We start from the raw sequence: 18,717 nt of genomic DNA, 5'->3' as shown, positions 1-18,717 counted from the left end.
CTCACTAATTTCAGCCTGAATGACGATTAACTCTACTGGAGCTGAATGGAGTAGAACTGGTGTCAGATCAGAATCAGGCCCTAACCCTCTGTTTATGTCACTGGTCTCAAAGTAGTTTGTGGAACATCAGCCACTCTCCATACCTCAGGAAATTAAGATAAACCAGGAAGCTCCAGCAGACCATATCAAAACTATATGTATGCGCATCAGGTCCTGATGAAGCAGAATAACATACCTCCTTAAAGTTATCGAACGCAGATAAAATTATTTCATGCCCTCCTCTGACAAGACAAACGGCTGCTAACAGTTCTAAGACAAGGGCTTTTGTTCTGTTAAAAAAGAAAGAAAACACAAGAATTAATGACAATAAAGTGATGATTCAGCTTCTACCTCATTTGCAAGATGGATGTGATGACTGAATACAATTATTTGCCCTCAGTATCTTTTTACCCTTTAAGTCACTTTGAAAGCCTGATTCTGCAAGGTGCTGAGAACCTCCTGCAACATTCTGAGCATCTTCAGATCCAGAGTACTTGGCACTCCATAATGCAGGTGAGTGGTTTTATATATATACTTAAAGGGGGATCGCTTTACAAAATTCACACACATCATGAACAGCTATTACTGGTCAGCTATTTTTACCATAATGCGGCATATTTCCCCTAAAAGTTCAACATTAAAGGAATGTGCTTCTGATTCAAATCTATGGTTTTCCTAGATACAATTGTGAAAAATCCTCCATGACAATTATTTTATTTATACTACAATATAACAAGAGGTGCCTATCGTCACTGAATTATGCGATGTTTTATCATGTTTTCCCCTCCTTAGTGGGAAATTCTGAGCAAGCTGGGTGGCGGCCAAGCTCACACGAAGATCATTCCCTTTCATCCATAAAAAGAAAAATAATTAATCTAAAATATTGCTGATAGAAAAGCATGCAACAAACTCCAAGTGCCTGTAACATAATGGAACTCATCATACTCCTTGCATTGCATAGCTAAGGCAAGGAACATGCTGAAATTATGTCTACTCCCTGAGTCCACCCTCCAATTAGCCCACTAATTTCTGTGGAGCTCCAGTGGTACAGTGTGTATGGTTATGGTGCTTGGTTATACGGAAGATATAGCACAGAGCTGCTGCTTCCCTCTTTCCACAGAACAGCAACCCTCACCCATTCAGCTCACAAGCTAGGCTCCCAAAATCGAGAGTGGCTTAAAAATCATAAGATTTTAAACCATAATACATTTTGGTTTCTTCACATTTGCCTTCTGCTTTGATTCTTTGGGGTTCTTAGCTTTATTAAAAAATGAAAGCTGAGATTCTTAAATAATCACCTGATTACTAGAGATGGAGCTTTAAAAAAACCCACTAAATATCCTGTGACTTATAATATTGTGAGACTTGGCAATACCGTTTTCACACCCTTCCATACGTCTGACTACAGGAAGTCATGCACCAACTTCGACCAGAACAACATAATTTCAGATGTCTACATTCTAAAGAGGAAGCACTGCAGAAAGACTGTGGTGATATGGTCTCAGTTTTCCTCGCTTTCTGTAGTTTTATCTTTCACTGTATACACGAGACGGTTTCTCGTATTTGGCTTCAACCAACGTTCAATTATTTCTCAGGGTCCTGAGATCTGGAAATTCTGGGGATCCAAACTTTAGCTTGGCAACTCCCAGCAGAGCAAGAGTGTGTGGGGAGTGAGAGAGGAGTAAGCATGCAGCAAGGAACCCAAGTACGAATGAAGCCACTTTGTACAGGCACTGTACAAACATAGAATAAAAGACAGTCCCTGTTCTGAAGAGCTTACAAGCCAAGGAACTTCCACTTTAATGAGCAATAACATTGTTCTCGCTAGCTCTCTTACAAAACCTGTGCTGGGTTCTAAAACAGTTGGGTGTCTAAGGGTTTGTCTGTATTATAAACCTTGGTTGAAATCCTGGATCCATTAAATTCAATGGCAAATCTCCCACTGAGTTCAACAGGGCCAGGATTTCACCCCTTTCCCTATAATATCTAAATCAATTTAAAATCAATGTAGTCACACCTGTCCAAACCCCTAATTACAGACCCATGCGGTATATTACTAGTAATTACAGGCTTAAGTGAACATGGTTTCAGAAAAAAGAAAAGGAGGACTTGTGGCACCTCAGAGACTAACAAATTTATTTGAGCATAAGCTTTTGTGAGCTACAGCTCACTTCATCGGATGCAATCTGAATGCATCCGATGAAGTGAGCTGTAGCTCACAAAAGCTTATGCTCAAATAAATTTGTTAGTCTCTGAGGTGCCACAAGTCCTCCTTTTCTTTTTGCGGATACAGACTAACATGGCTGCTACTCTGAAACCTGGTTTCAGTGTAATTTTAACTAGTTTAAGTGTATCTACATTAGAGGTTGCACCATTGCATCTAAATTGATTTAGTTATTCTGGTGCAAAAAACTTGTTCATAGGCAAGTTTGAAAAGCATCTGTAAAAGCCATCAAATGCAGTATATTCTTTACTTACCCAGGTCCTCAATTCCTGACATCTTACCTGGGATTCTTGTTGTTCAGGCTTAGTGCAATTTCATTAACAGCATGTGGATGGGACATGACCATATTGAATCCATACTGAAATGGGAAGGGGAAACACTGTTTCAGTTTTGAAACGGCAATTCTTTCAAAAATTCCAGTAAATTACATATCTATGACCAATTCTGGCAACCCTTCATAGCTTTGTATGCCAAACAAAACTTTGTCAAGTTTACAGTATCAGTCAGCACATTTACATTTAATATTGTACATACCAACTGTTCTTCCACCAGCAGTATGGAAAGTACTTTTGGTTTGGCTGTGAGGCATCTGACAAACACAGACTCTAATAATCTTCTGGAATGCCCATTGCCAGCCCCTCATCCTTTTCTTTTTTCTATTTTCCCCCCTGCCCCCCCCCCAATTTTGGACCTTTTGATCAATCAAGTGTCATTTACCCTTCAAAAAAGAGTTTCTAATCCAATACAGAATAGTATATGTGTTCTAACACACACATATCTATATTTCTATATAACGGTTTATAATATATATATATATATATATATATATATATATATATATAATATAAGACCATTACTGTTTATGTGTTTTAAATATGCAGAAAACCATAACTGAATTAAGAAAAACATTCAATTATTATAGCAATAGATCATTATCCATGCTTTTTTTCATTAGAGATGTGTGGAACTATGCTGCTTTACACCAGCTGAGGATCTGGCCCATAGGTTTAAATTCCACTCTCAATTTCATGGGTGAAAACCTGGAGTAAAGCCACTGATTTTCAATACTTCAGCAAATTCCTCTGGCTATGGTATAACCAGAAGCAGAATTTACCCTATACGCTGGTGCTGGAAATACTTCTCAGACATGTCCAGTCATTAGAAAGTTTTGGTACGCAATCCGTAACCAGATAACACAAACTGTTGGATATTTATTACCAAAGGATCCTTTGGTAATCCTCCTGGGGCTTCCTGGTGGAAGTGGTCACACACAAGGAAATGCAGAATTTCTCTCTCACCTACTAGTAGCAGCTAGACTACTGATAGTCTCTCATTGAAAAAAGAAAAATAGTCCAACTGTAGAGGGTTGGTTAAAAAACATTGGAGCTTGTGGTGATGGAAAAATGAATGCACCAATTATGTGTGCAGCAAAATAGAGGACAAATAGATACTTAGATATTTAGCTGTCATTTATTCAATACTCAAAGTACATTCACCTGCAAAAAAACCCCGCACCTCTGTCCATTTTTTTTTTTAATATTAACTTTTGATAGACATGCCTGTCGGTTAAATATGTGCAAGCAGAAACGACATGTCATAGGTTTTGTAATGATGCTCACTCTGTAATATGGAAACACCCTGTTAAACGGAGATCTTATTACTATATTCCTGTATGTCTCTTGTAAACAACAGCTCACTGTTGTAACAACTGTGTTGTTTCTGATATGTTCATGGCAAGGGTTTGTAAACTTGTTAATACTTCCTAAATAAATGGTTAGAAATAATACTTCAGAGGTTGTACAAGGCAAAACAAAGATAATGTTTTTGAGAAGCTTTTTTTGGAAATATGTAACAGTTAACAGCAATTGTTACAGAGACAATCTGGAGTGTCTGAAACCACAAGAATGTGCTGTATGACCACAACTTCACAGTGACAATACAGAGAAATTCTGAAATGAAGATTCATTTTGATCTAGTTTACTCTTTCCCTTGCAGTTTTATTATTATTGCTTTGCAGTAAGCACATAGAGAGAAATCTGATATCTGCCATTTGCATAACATTCTAACTGTTCTGTATAATTCCCATTAAACTTCACACATATCAAGTCTATATATATTGGGCTGATCTCAGTTACAGGAGTGCAGCTTCCACTGAGTTAATGAAAACTGCCTCCATGTAAGTGAGAACAGAATTTGGCCTATAATGGACTGAATATAAATATAGCAAATATACTGTATAGTAACAGGTAAGAAATTAAGCTTTCACATCTGCTTTATTTTTAAAAATGATTATGCCTAGCTTCTTCTTCCACCTCCAGAAAGTAAAAGAGTTATTTTGTCAAAAATCATTGGAATGCAAGTACCTGGTAATTCATTATGGCACGTAAACACATGATGCAGACATGAACATCGTCTTTTTTACTCACTAATCTTGAATTTTTTAGTGTTCTTCTGCTCGGCAAGGTATTATACCTGCAAATAAATGAGGAACTTTTATCAGTCACAGGACAACTTCTGTAGATAGTATAAGTATGGAAGCAGCTGTAGGTCTCCAGCATTTATGAAAATATGCGAATTCCCTAGTCTACTGGATATACAAGCATCCGCTATCCAACTGGACAGCAAACACAAGACACAAGAACAAAAAAAAGAAGCATCTTCTTTACACTTTAAGCCTCATGTCGCATTCTGTTTATGCCACATTGTGCTAGGTTTGCACAAGGGTAATCCCAATCCCTAAGGCCTCAGTGGGCCTCCTCAGGAAGGGAAGCACACTTCAGAGGAGGAAAGATCAGGCTGCTAGCTGAGAACTCTTTGCGCTCCAATATTCCTGGTTTCATTAAGTATCCTTTCTGCATTTGTTGAGGTGTCAGTAAGAAAGCAGCCCTATCTGAAGCAGTAAGTGAAACAATGAAGGCATTAGTTCAGCAGCTATTCTTTGTTCTTGGATATTTTAGCACCTCTCTGGATCTTGGCACTCCAGCATTAGTCACTGTCAGAGTGATCTGTTAATCACCACTGTGCTAACTTCAGGCCTGGCAAAACAGTCAGTCAGCACAAAGCCTGTAAACTGCCAGTCCCTTCTTTTCCACACAATGCAACCACTGCCATTGCCAATAATGTCACTCACCTAAAGACAGGTAGCTGCATCTTTGATGGAAATATAACAAGACAGAAATAGTTGTCCATAAAAGAAAAGGTTTCAGATTTGTTCCACACGTTCTATACAGGTCTAAAATCTTCTCTTTATAACATGTGAGGAATTATATGGATGTCTCTGAGTCCAAACATACATAACAATCAGAATTTGACCTTACAGCTATAATTTTCACTGCTGTGCTACCTGAATAATAGAGTAATTAGAGACCAGATTCTATTTAAAAATGTCTGGCTTTCATGCTGAAGAAGATGAAGTTTCTGAAAGTCCTCTAAAAGTATTTGGGGGGAAAACCAGCTTTCTAGAGCCTTCCCCAAAACAGAAGCATGTGTTATTTTTATTAGACTCTGACTCTTGTAAACCAACTTAAATCCTATTAGGTGAGTCCATGGAACAAATAAAAAGGGAACTCTTTAAATCTGCCATTTCCATGGACCATTACTGAAACACAAATTTCATTTCTTCATGAGATACCAGGTTGTAGACAAAAGCAAAACTGAAAAGCCATGCATAAGAAAATAAGAGATCTATGTACAAGAACGATACAGTTACATTCTTACACTCTTAGCGAATTTAGAAATTGAATATATAATGAGAAAATTGTAATTATGGCAATGATAATCTTTTGAAATGAACTACCAACAGCATGATAATCTAGATAGGCACTGCAGATTAATGTCTGGTATCAGCTAAGTTGTGTCCCTCAAATTCAGAGGGTCTGTTTGCCCCATGTATTGCCAGGAAAACTGTGCAAAAGGAATGGAAGACATTTTGCAACACTGTGTGCTCTCTCATGCAGCCATGCACCTGGACTCTGCATGCAAGGTGCTATGGGATAAGTGGGTGTTGTCTGGTAGAAAGGAGGTGTGGTTTTGGAAAAATCCTATAGCACATGCTGAACCAATGTTAAAATAGATCCATAAAGAAGGCCTTAGACACCACTGTAATCCTACTGACCTCAGTCATATTACTGATTTACACCAGCGTAAGTGAGAGCAAAATCAAGCCCAGAGAGTGAAAATTCAAGCAGTTTCCAGAAGCTAAATTAGGGGCTTCAGCTATCTCGAGAGACACCCAAGAGACATGGCAGGACTACTCAGTTTCAGTGAGGCAAGTAGCAGCCTATGTTACCATACACAAATACATCCTAAAGACATGGAGGGGAAGCATAGTATTGCAAGATACAGATTGTGTCAGATGTGCATTGACGGCCTCTTGGGGTTGCAATTATATGTCAGCTGGCAGACTGTGAGGGTGGGAGTAGCTGTTGACCTCAGGTACTGGCAGCTAGTTATACAATGGTGTATATCTGCACATCAGCTGTGGATGCCATATCAATATCTAAGTCCATATGACATTTAGACTTACTGAGTTTGGTGCACTCACTCTCGTGTCTTAATCTGGCAGCTGGAGTGTGACAGTAATCTGGAGGAGCAGTGTTTTCTGTGCACACCATGTATTCCACCTCCTGTGGAATCTGGATTGTTTGCTCCATCCATGTTGTAGCAACGCTCCTCCATGCTAAATGCCCATGTTGCTCTCAGCTGCTCATGGTCATATGATGACATGGTCATATGATGACACGGTCATGTGATTATATTCTGTATTCCTATATCCAGTGCTGCTGAGAGTGTTGCTTCCTGCAGATTTACAACCACAAACTTTGTGGCAGTAAAATCATCCTCTTATCTCAGCATTTGGTCAGGTCTGGCTGTTAGCATGGCTGAATTCATATATCTGGATCAGTTAGTGTAATCTGAGAGTGAAAGGATGTTACAACACACATAAGCATGTTTCTACATGGTCTGGTTCTACAGTCCCTACACATGCATGAGTTTAATAAGGCGTTCAAGAAGTTTGGAGTTGAGCTCCCAGATTTTAGCCCATTTTCGTGCATCTCTCTTTTTCTCCGTGCCTGTCTTTGCAGTAAACTGGCTGTTTGAGCCCAACATTTATTATATTTGCTGTCTTCAAACTATCAGACTCAGATCTCCAAATGTAGGAATAGAGTCTAAAAATCAAAGAAGAGATAGCGATAGTGATTTAAATAACATTAATGCCACTAAACTACCTGAAAAAATTATATTAATTACACAAGTGGTTCCATTTGAGAAAAGACATTCATAGATAAAACATGGCCAGTTTACTAGTTGCCATCATTTGTAAAAAGAAGCCTTCCTCAAACACAGGCGGGCGTCTTCACATTTGGCACTGCACTTTTCACAATTTATCCCATAGACAGTTTTTGGTTTATATGTTTAAAAAAAAAAAAAGTGAAAAAGAGCGATCCAGATTTTGGTATCAGTCAATCTAGTTTCAATACATAATCACAACTTTTAAAATTAAGAGCCATCTCTCTCTAACCACAGCCTGAATGGAATTACAAACACATTTCTGTGATGTCTAATGATGACTGGTACCTTTTAAAACAATAACCATCTGGCCAGCCCAAGGAAAGTCATATGTAATCTGTTTAGCCTGTAACTTAAATTCTCTCTCTCTCTCTCTCGGGATTGTGGCAGTTTCTGAGAGTGAGGCTGTGCATCGCATGTGCTGTGTACACTAGCTGGGTTTCTATTAGTCTGTCCTTTTTTTGTTACTTCCTGTTTATTTTAGGGGTGTAGTTGGTTCCCCCTCCTTTTCCTGGGAAGTGGGGGTGTTTTCTTCCTGGGGTCTAATTCAGATAGGTTTATCAGTTTGACCCCTAAGCATGGGATTTCATATGTGCCTGCTGTCTCTTGCACTGTGTTGTTTACTTGTTTACTCCTGTTTTTCCAATGTTTCCCCATTTCCTTCACAATGAGACACTAGTGTATGATCTATCCTGTTATGGAAAGGTAGTTTCTGCTGTTAGGCTGAAAGAAGCCAGAGGTGAGGCATGTTATGTCATTCTGGCACCAGGTTTATGTGATTCCAAATAACCCTGAAAACTCCTTGAACCTGATTTAAAAGCACCACATGGATGGGGCAGATTAGACAGTGTTTGCTACCTCTGAAAGTATGAAATATTTCCTTTGTGGAGAAATATTTCATTTGAGGGGGTCCTGCCGAGGGACTGCTGGCTCTGGGGTCCATGGTAAGGAAGTGGGACCCCACAAAAATGGGAAGGGGGCTGGGGGATCAAGGGACCAGCAGAAAACAGAGCCTGCATCTGCATTGCCAGATTCTATCACCTCCTCCTCACCATAGGTGGTCTGTCATTGTCTAGGGAGCAGCCCCCACAGTGGAACCTCTGCTGTGACCCCATCACTTGCGCCTGGACAGAAACAAGTCCTGGAGATTGAGGAGTACCTCCCAGCATAGGGAGCAGAGAGAGATTGTAGAGATGTGGGTGAAGAACAGACCAACAAGATGGATTTAGGCGTGACTCCTTTCTAACAGGGGCTAAGACTTTGGAGGAATCCTGATCTGCTGACAGTGGCTGAGGATGGAGCTGTGTGTCCTCAGAAGGATAGCATTGCACTGGGAGGTAGCTCCATGCCTGGAGCTCCCAGTGGGGTACTGTCTTTCCCTGGCATGGTGAGTCCTCAAGCCCCCAATCCTGCACGCTGCAATGATGATGCTGGGTCCCCACCTGAGGCTGCACTGCCTACCCTTTTTGGGAAAACAGACATGCCAGCTGCTCCCACTGAATCTCCCTCCTTCATGAATGATGAGAATGTTATAGTCGCGGTTCAACATTTGTCTGAGCAGGTGGAGTCTGAGGGAGATGAAGAGGATGACGATAATCTCTCTGACGCCTTACTGGTTCCTGATATCTCAGCCAGGGTGGGTACAGCGTGAAGGAGATTTGTGACTTTTTGGACAGCACTAAAGGGTCCAGGGCTATTTCCATGTCTTACAGTGCTTTGCTCATTCAGCTGCCCTTGTCTTGAGAGAGACCTCAGTTGATCGTAGGAAACATTTCCATCTCAAAAAGTTGCTGAGTAAGGTGCAGAAGCTTGGGGATTGTTCAAGATATATAGGTCTCCCCATGGCTCATTTTGTTCGAAGTATTTCCAATTTCTATTGTTTCTCTCTGCTGCTTGACCTTCTGCTTTTAGTCTTCATGGCGCTGCTCAACTTTGGCTCTAAAAATTAACGGATGCCAGGATGGTCATAAAAGAACACAACTCTTTGAATTTCTCAGACAAAAATGGGCTGATGTTGTCCTTTTGCAAGAGGTGCACCCTGAGACCCTGACAATCAGGGGAACTGGTTGAAGGAATAGGAAGTGAAAGCATTCTCAAGCTACGGCTCCAATGTCACTGCTGGGGTAGCTGTTCTCTTTTTCAAGGATGCAGGGGCACTGATCCTTTCTGTGAAGGAGATTGTGCAGAGCTGGTTCCTCCAGGTGGAGACACGTATTGGCACTATTTTTTAAAATCATTTTACTGTGTATGCCCCTACTCTGAGGTGAGATTGTGTCCTTTCTGCAGACACTTGCCCGTGCTGCTTGGCTGTGACCCTGATACTATTATTGTCCTCGGAGGAAATTTCAGTTCCACTGTAGATTATGTTTTAGACATGAACCATGAGGAGCCACACCCTCAGTCAGCCAGGGAACTGTATTGTCTCCAGCAGACCTTTGGGCTAGTAGATGTTTGGAAGTTCTCTCAGCCCATTGTTAGGCAGTACTCTTAGCTGAAGGCTACTCCCAGTCAGGTCTCAGGGGCTAGACTGGATCACTTTTATAACATGAAGGCCAGTGTGAATATGTTTGTTTGGTCTTCCATGTTTCCCACTCACTTGTCTGATCATCATTATGTCTCTGTCAGTGTGTCTCTCCCTCTTCCTGCCTGTGATTCCCACTACCGCTTTAATACCGAATTATAACAGGACTTGAATTTCAACAATTGCAGTGGCACCTCTGGGATTAAGATGCTGAGGGTATTTTTTGGATCCGAACAATATATGCTAAGGAAGTGGGTGGGGACTGAGGAGAAGGTGCAAGGGCATTTGCAGAAATGGCACTGGCTCCTTCCTGGACTCTCTTTTTTGGAGGTAGGTTTTGACTGCCAACAATCTTGTGGCCTCAATCTTCTGGAACTGGCTAGTGTGTCTGGACCCCCTCCATCCGAGACTTTTGGCCAGATTCAGAGGCATATTAACCATTTTTTAATAGTTACCACTGGTTGCACCCTGATTTGCTGTTCCTGCCAAGATGAAGGGGGCTTGAGTCTCACTGATTTAGTCAGCAGGGAGGCATCCCTTCACCTCCCGTCTGTTCAGCAAGCCTGGACATCCCTTGCCGTCTCGATCACAGAGGCTCAATTTGCCTCCATTCTATAATGGTCTTTTAAAAACCTAGCTACTTTTGCAAAGCATGCAATCAGACCAGGCATTTTCCAGTTTATGGCTCTTGGAAGAGCCACTGTTTTTTAACCCATATTTTCCCGCTAAGTTTTCTCCAGGAGCCTGATTACAGCTTTTACCCAGGGTGGGTTGACCAAGGTGTCCCACATGGTTGTTCCTAGTTGGTCAATCTGGAAGACTCCGAGAGCTCTTGCTGTTCAGAGCATAATCTGGTCTGTACATTTTTTGGACGAGGTCTTGGCTGAATTCCAGGTGTGCTCCCTCAGCAGGCTGTTCAGTGTTTGCAAAAAGTTTTTGCAGGGACTGTTCTTCCAGCAGGTATCCTGTGTTCCCCCCACTAGTTGTCTCCCTTCTGTGGATGAGATCCTGGTGCAACAGGCAGATTGCTGTCTTGGAAGGGTTCGGTGAATGTTCCTTTTATAACCATAACCAAGAGGCAGTTCTATGGCATGTGTGGCAAGCTGCGGCAGCATTATGCAACCCTCTCTGATGGTCCTGATGCAGCCTGGGGGATGTCTCTGTCCCCAGCTTTGAGGATGCTGCACAAACCTCCTCTTCCTAAGCGCTCCGGTGACTTGCAGTGGAGGGTCCTGCACAGCATCGTAGCAACCAGTTGTTTTGTGCACCACATTACCCCTGAAGTGTCTGCACAGTGCCCCATCTGTTTGGCTTCAGACACAGTGTTTCATTTTCTCCTACACTGCCCCTGTTCGATTTCTCTTTTTGTTTTTTTGCAACAGCTTTTAGCAGTTTTGAACTGGTTTTCTCCAAGTCCCTGTTTATTCTCACAGTGAGATGCAGTGCTCTCATTCAGCCTGTTTCCTGCCTGTCTAACTTCTTGCTGGGTCAAGCAACACTAGCCTTTGAAATATCACCAGAACATAATGGCTGGGACAGAGCGGTGTGATCTGCTAGGGCTGTTTCATACTCTGATTGTGGCCTAGCTACAGATTGACTTGTAATCTGGACACTTTTGGGTTGACTTGGTGTATTAACAATATTTTGAGTGAACCAGGTGATGATGATGCTTTATTGATCCTTGTTTAATGTTTGCTTAAGATGTGTTTTGCTTTATTTTATTCATATCTTTTTGTGTATATATTGTAATTTTTTAACATTCTTGAATAGTTTTTAATGTGATTTTATGTGACTAAAGGTGTTTTTCATGTACTGTCAGTCTTTCTCTCTCTCCCGTCTCGTATTCTGCTTCTTCACTGCAATAACTCAAGTAAATTATTAATTTTTGATAGACAGAAGTCTGCCTTGCTACTGTCCACTGAAAATTCAAAGACCAAAAGAATCACAAAGTACAGTGTTCCTGAGCTCTGAGTATTCCTCATTTACTAATATTTTTCCTCCTCAGTATCATTTCAGTAAATGGAGTTGAAATATGTCACCCATTCATTTCTTTAATAAGAATTAGTGTCTCTAAATCTGAAATAAAACCTAGTTATTCTGGAAACTGGTTTAGTTTTTTTTCACAGCTACTCCCAATAGTCAAATGACCCAGAATATCCACACCAGGCATTTGCTCACCTTCCTTTATTGTGACAATGCAAAATCAATACAAGGCCACAGGCAACTTTTTATGAGGCCTCACTATATTTATGTGGCTCGAAATGGTTCGCAAGCCAACAACTTTGTTTGGATTTAAATGGTAACCCTCAATATTTATACGTTTAAATGAACATAAAGGCGCAACTAATTACCAGAAGGTTTCCATTTGTCATAGGCCACGAGGCCTGATTTTACTTTTGTGCACAATATCATATTTATATAGTAAAGAGTCCTAGCTCCTTGATGAGGGGCAGCAAATTCTTACAGTCACTTTGGGCTGAACACTAACTTTTATCCAATGTGGTGGGTGGTAGGGCTAACTTCTTCTCATTTTGCCCTAGGCTAGCCATTTCTTTTTAGGCTGCTCTGGGAAACAGACATATATTCGGTTGCCCCAGCTCTGCATTTTCTCCTTGGTGTTCTAGGCTGTTTGCTTACACTCAGCTATTACCTTTTCTCTTAACCCACCTCAGACCATCTACTTGTTCTTGACTACTCAAGACCTCTTGCTTCCTCCTATTAGGCCAAAGTCATTCAATTTTTCTCAGCCACTTCAGGCTAGCAGCTTCTCCTTGTGCACTTGTCAGGTTCACTCTATTTCACTGATTGAGACACCAAGTTTTAACCTAATTAAAGAAATTCATATCTCTGCAAGTAACAGCATGGAAAGGTGCTCCAGTATTGCCAACCCCAAACATTCAAAACTCATGCAGCAGGCCCCCCCAAATCACATGAGATTGGCTTAAAATGTTGAGAGTTTTTTTTAAAAGAACACTTTGAGCTGTTTTTACTGGCCCTCTGGTTTTTGAGCCTTTAGTGGGGTCACATTTTCAAATTTTTCTGCTCAACCATGAAGACCAAAAACTTTTTTTTAAGTGAAAGATGAGGTTCTCAGAAAAATAACACAACTCCAGGAGCCAGAACTTTAAGAAAAACACCAGATAACACGAAATTTGTGATAAAATTGCAAAAGTTGGCATCACTGGTGCTCTCATCCCAACTAATGTTAAATTTTCCATTCATAAATATAAAATATTGTGCAGGACACCTAATTCAGGAAAGTATTACAATTCTCTGAATTAGTTTTTAAATATTTCACATTTGGTTCCACTTGTCTGTACAGCTGTTGCATACAGAGGCAAAATAGTTCACTGATTTTTTTGTAGTCAGTTCTTTGCATTATCCTCTGTATAGTGTGCTCAGAGCAGAGGGTCTGGGCTTATAACTGCCTTAATTCTGCCTTGCCCACCTTCTTCCTTCAGTCCCAGTAGGGATCAGATCTCTAGTTAAAGGGAAATGGGTGCCATGGATAGAAGCTCTCCAGAGTACACAGAGTTTGAATGAAGTCTGCAATTAATTTTGTTTGAAAATTCCATTAGCTTCCCACTGTCATATGCAGCTTTTTAGGAAAGGAAAAAGCCTTTGGAAGGAAAAAATCATGCTTTCGTTGTAGGGCTGCCACATGCGTTCCAATGGAAAGACATACAAGCAAAGTCTTTCTTCAACTAATACGTATGAAATAAAATCACTAAGCCAGCTCTGTGTCATGGCAAATTGTATCAGGAATTGCCTTCTTAGAATTCACTGTGCTAGGGAGTTACCACATCCTACCTTGTTGTCTCAGAAATTTCCATGGCTGCATCCGTTATGCTATTAGAAGAGTAAGAAATGGCATCTTTAGTGAGAAATGAGTGTCAAGTGATAAGTTATGGAGAGCGAAGCAAAGTTCTACTCCTTGGTTACAGCTGTGCAGTTTTGGTTCTCGGGGGCTTGTGTAAACTTTTAATTTGCTTTCAATTCACTTGAGTTTACAGACTTGAGTTTTGAGCTAAAAGGAACCCAAAAACATAAATAGCTCCAGTTCACTCAAAACTGGATGCAGGTTTGATAGAAACAGGACCCGAGTTCACTTGAAAAGTTGTAACATTTAGCTAACCTATACTGAGTTTCAAGGTCTGAATTCAGACAGGTGACTTTTAGCAGGAGTTGGGGGCACTCAGCACTTGACAAGATCGGGCCTAAAGTTTATTATCAAATATGAAATCAGGCAACTTTTGTGTGGTTTCAGTTGTCATAATGAAAGTTTCATACATTAAAAACTGGAGCTATCTTGCTTACTCCTTTCTTTCTGTAACCCCAGAGCAAAGAGAGCTTTGATGTGTCAACACCCTAACAGTCTCTATTCCTGGTCTGCTTTTCATTGCTGGTTGTTTTAATAATCAGATACCATTTGTAAAGGTCACCTGGTCCTATACAGTAACATATTAAGGGGTTAATTCACTACATCTACCCACCATTTAGCACTGATTGCATGGTTTTCTATAGCCTATTTGAGTAAACACTTGTGACTGTGTTCAGCAACTGCCAGTGCTGAACACTTATGCACCTTTTCCTTCCATTCTCAAAGTGGGAAATTCACTGTTTGCCCAAATAATGAACTGAAGCTATCTAAACGTAATATGAATTCATTATATGCTAGCTAGGGGTCAGATCTATGCTGGACAGGAATTGAAAGCAATGCATAGCTCTGTGTGGCACAAAGGTCAGCTATGTGACTAAGTACTTCCCTTTTGGAGCCCCCATTTGAACATGAATTGGGAAATTAAAGACAGCTGCCTTTATTCATTAAAGTACATATATTTCTTAAAAATGGAGAAGAAGCTGCAACATAATGTTCTAAGTTAGTTGTAGCTATGTAAAGATCTTTTCTGTAATTCTCTCACATCTGTTTCAAGGTGCTAAAGAAAGAACACGTGATTTACATTTTGGCTGTTAATAATCAAACCTATTGTTATCTACAGTCTACCATTTTTAGGAAAAAGTCTTCAAAATTCAGTGCCTCTTCTCCATTTCCAAAATTCCTTTAAATATCTATAGATTTTTTTGTCAGATGTAACAGATGGAAACAACACTCCTTATACTAATAAAAGATGACTTGGAGAACAAAGCCAGGATCCAGAATTTCAGGCTGCCTGGAGTGCCAGAAGAAATGGAGTCTGGGGAGTGAGAATATTTTGAAGCTCTTGGGATTACTCTGGGCCCCCACTGCCTACAGATTATATACATCTGACTACAGATTATATAATTATATAATATTCACCCAGAGACTACCTGAAAAGAAATCTGCTCAGTCTGAGAAAACTCCTGACCCACTCTCCTAATTACTTATGTGCCTTTCCAGATGCCTACTCAAATCCTTACATTAGTGAGCACATTTAAGAAGCTGGATCTTAAAGGGTCCACATTCAATCTGTAATCTTATATATTCATCTCTTCTGAAGAAGCAGAGTAGATTCATGCTAGCTAAACAACACCTGTCGGCAACAGGTATGAACATATCTTTACTGTATCCGGCAAAACTGCAGCTAAACAGAACCAGCAGATGTTTGTTCTGAGATTCCCCTCTAGAAGAAAACCCTTTTACAGCCAGTCAAAAAGGTGATCGAAAAGTTATCTAGTTCACCTCTCTGCAGAAAGATAGTGAGCTATCCAATTCCATGGACTCTGATATAGACTAGTTCGTTATGTGGGTTTACTCCAGCGTCACTCTTTGTGTTTTTGCTCTGTGCTTTGGGTTTCCACTTAGGGCAATATCCCTGCCTTCCCCCCCCCCCCCCCCCAATCATCCTCCACACCATGGATCACCGTTAAAACATTCTATTATCATTATGCTCACAGAACTTTCATTGAATTTAGTGGCTATTCAGGGTGAGGAACAAGTACAGAATATGCAACAGAAAGCTGCAGTGCAGAGAAGATATTCATACTGCAGACTGGAGAATGGAATTTTACCCTTGATTCCAATATGCTCTCTATATCAAATGCTACTTGCCTCAAAGAAACTTACGTGACATAGACTGGTGATGGCTTTAGCATATGGACTTCTTTACTTTGATTCTATGCACTGGAATCAGTGCTTTTTTATTTAGTGGCCATTGTAATACTGCCCTATGGTATTTGTTTCCTTCCTAGCATTAGAATATATTGGCAGTAGCTCAGACCCCTCACTTAGAACTGAGCCAAACTTGGGTGGATGAGGTTATGCCCTGAGCTTCTATTGCTTTCTTTTCATTTCTTGTTACCAAATGTTAGGCTGATGTGAACATTCAGATGACTGTTGGTTTTGAGTTCCTCTCTGCTGCACGTCAAAAATTATGTCATTGATAGTATATTTACTCTAGTAATTAAACTCATATGGTTCTTCTTTTATTGCCTTTGCCCCTCTTTTAAAGAAAACCAATAAAAAGTTTCTGAAGAAGAAAAAAAGGGACCCTCCCCATAATAGTTTCTACAGTTAGACATGTGGGGGGGGGGGTCATCTGTGGCTGGGCTACTTTATGTTTTTATACTTGTGCTGATGTCTGCTGTGTGAATGTATGATCCGATATTTCCAAATTTGTTACACTGCATCCATATGGAAAAAGCCAGTTGGAGGGAAAGGAAAATCGTTGCTGACTATACATTACAGCCAAGGTTCCCCAGTCTCATATAGTCCTCATCTAGATTTAATAACAGACCACTTCAGTACTAGTGCAACCATTTCTTTCCTTTTATTGAATTTACTAAGAATGTGTTAATGAGTTTAGTTCTTGTGAAAGGTGCTGAGCTGACCCCTTCAGAGGCTGGAGAGCTCTAGTTTGCCATAGATGTGGTACAGCACAGATCCCCACATCTCTCATCTAGCAAGCCTGAAGACCTAGTTCAGTCTCCATGCCCATGCTTCTCCAGTAACACTGCCAAGAAGAGCTGCCAAGGGAGCTCATTGCTCAGCACTTTGTAGGATTGAACCCTAAGCAGTCAAACTAATAAGTAAGTCTAACAGTTACAAGCCATTCATGCAGCTTCTACAGACCCTTCATGGACAACTATAAAACACCCATGCAACAAACTAATGTATATAAAGTGAATGAAAGCCCCAGTAGAGCAAAGGACATGCCTAACACATTGACTTCAGTGGGACTACTTATGTGCTTAAAATTAGGCATGTGCTTAAGTGCCTTGGTGAATTAGGTCTGTTACACCGTATTGTTATTCAACTTTCCCAGCCCCACCTATCTAGCTTAGGATTTTATACTGTCACCAATGACCATGAAGGTCTTCATGTAAAAGCAATAATAATAAAGCAAGTCCCTAGTGGACTTCATGGAGTCACTGGCACTTCTCTGTTTCTGGAGTCAAAACTCTGCTTGGGGTAGAGGATTTTTTTTTTGGTGGGGGGTAGGGAGTTAGGGATAGAAGGGGGTGTCAATGTTGTGAGTGTCGTTCTGATATTCACAAGACTCTGGATTCACCTGATTCCCTCTGGTTCCATAACTGGATCCCCTTGACTGAGAGATAATGAACTTGCACTCTACAAAAGGCAGGGAAGGATGCTCCCAAAAAGGGGAAGCTTAGAAAACATTTTAAAATAGCAGCACCCACAAACATTGAAATAATGGAGGCCTATCAGCATCTCCACTCTAGCTGGGGAATAAACATTTGGTCCAGGTGAAACGGAATGTATGTTATTCTTCACCCAAGAACAACCCCCCCCCCCCATGTACCATTTTTAAACAAGGAAAAGAACTCTTCCAGTGGTTTCAAAGTTGCAGATGTACAGGCCCATGAATAGTGACTGAGTTAAATTTGGAGACTAAATTAAATCTTTAGAATATGAGATACAGGGATTTTAGTTCTGTTTTAAGTGCAAATTTGAATGAAAACTGATTCTGAGGGAACCTTATCACCTCCAAAATATATACCTACGCATACATTCAAAAGAAAATATATTCAGGATACAGTCAACTCCTGAAGTTCCCACTTCTTTTTAACTCAGGCAAGCTTCCACAGAGTCCAATGATATAAATGAAGCTTGTCTGAGTACAACCCAAGTAAAGACCTCAGTATTTGGCCTATTCAGCATACACAGAATACATAATGGAGAAGGGTGCTCAAGAATTTGTATTGGCTTAAATATGAAATGAGAGCATGACTCTCAAGTGGGAGTAATGCTGTCATCCCAGTTAAGTGACAATAAAATCCCTAAAGCACCACCCTCTATCATATATTTCAGTTAAGCCACATACATTTCTTATTCTGCCCACATTTTTGTGTTTTCTGTCCCCAGTCTTGCCACGCTCTTTCCTCTTTAAAATATATTAGTTGCTATGGAAACAATTATGAGACTGGAATTAGGCAGAATTTGACACTAAGAGCTGCAGAAAGTCAGTTAAAGTAACAACTTGAAAAGTGATGGATAATCTTGGCCATGTATAAGACAGGGACAAACAAACGGATAGGAAGACAAGGACAATGTTATCAACTATGAGGGATTTACAGTAGGGATAAATTTGGCCTATATCAGTGGAGTTGCATCACTATAAGTGAGGTCAGAATTTGGCTCTACACCTACTTCACAACATTGTCTGGTTTTTCTTTCAGATTCATTGTATTTTAACTAAACATA

At 40.4% G+C, this 18,717-nt stretch overlaps 1 protein-coding gene across 6 annotated transcripts in view; it reads right to left on the bottom strand.

Annotated features, from left to right (window-relative positions):
* The window catches only part of FMNL2 (formin like 2), a 254,551-nt gene that overhangs the window by 63,920 nt on the left and 171,914 nt on the right, over nucleotides 1-18,717 (bottom strand). For all 6 annotated transcript variants that reach the window (XM_074967354.1, XM_074967349.1, XM_074967351.1 and 3 more), the window contains 3 exons: nucleotides 4,627-4,735; nucleotides 2,545-2,621; nucleotides 236-329 (listed from right to left, as the gene is read on the bottom strand). In XM_074967354.1, coding sequence (XP_074823455.1) covers nucleotides 236-329; nucleotides 2,545-2,621; nucleotides 4,627-4,735 — 280 coding nt within the window. The remainder of the gene's footprint in view (nucleotides 1-235; nucleotides 330-2,544; nucleotides 2,622-4,626; nucleotides 4,736-18,717) is intronic.

This window comes from Natator depressus, chromosome 11 (assembly GCF_965152275.1).
Source record: "Natator depressus isolate rNatDep1 chromosome 11, rNatDep2.hap1, whole genome shotgun sequence".
NCBI classification, from domain to species: Eukaryota; Metazoa; Chordata; order Testudines; family Cheloniidae; genus Natator; species Natator depressus.
Note: the sequence above shows the minus strand (reverse complement) of the source record. Positions and strands in the feature narration are given on the sequence as shown.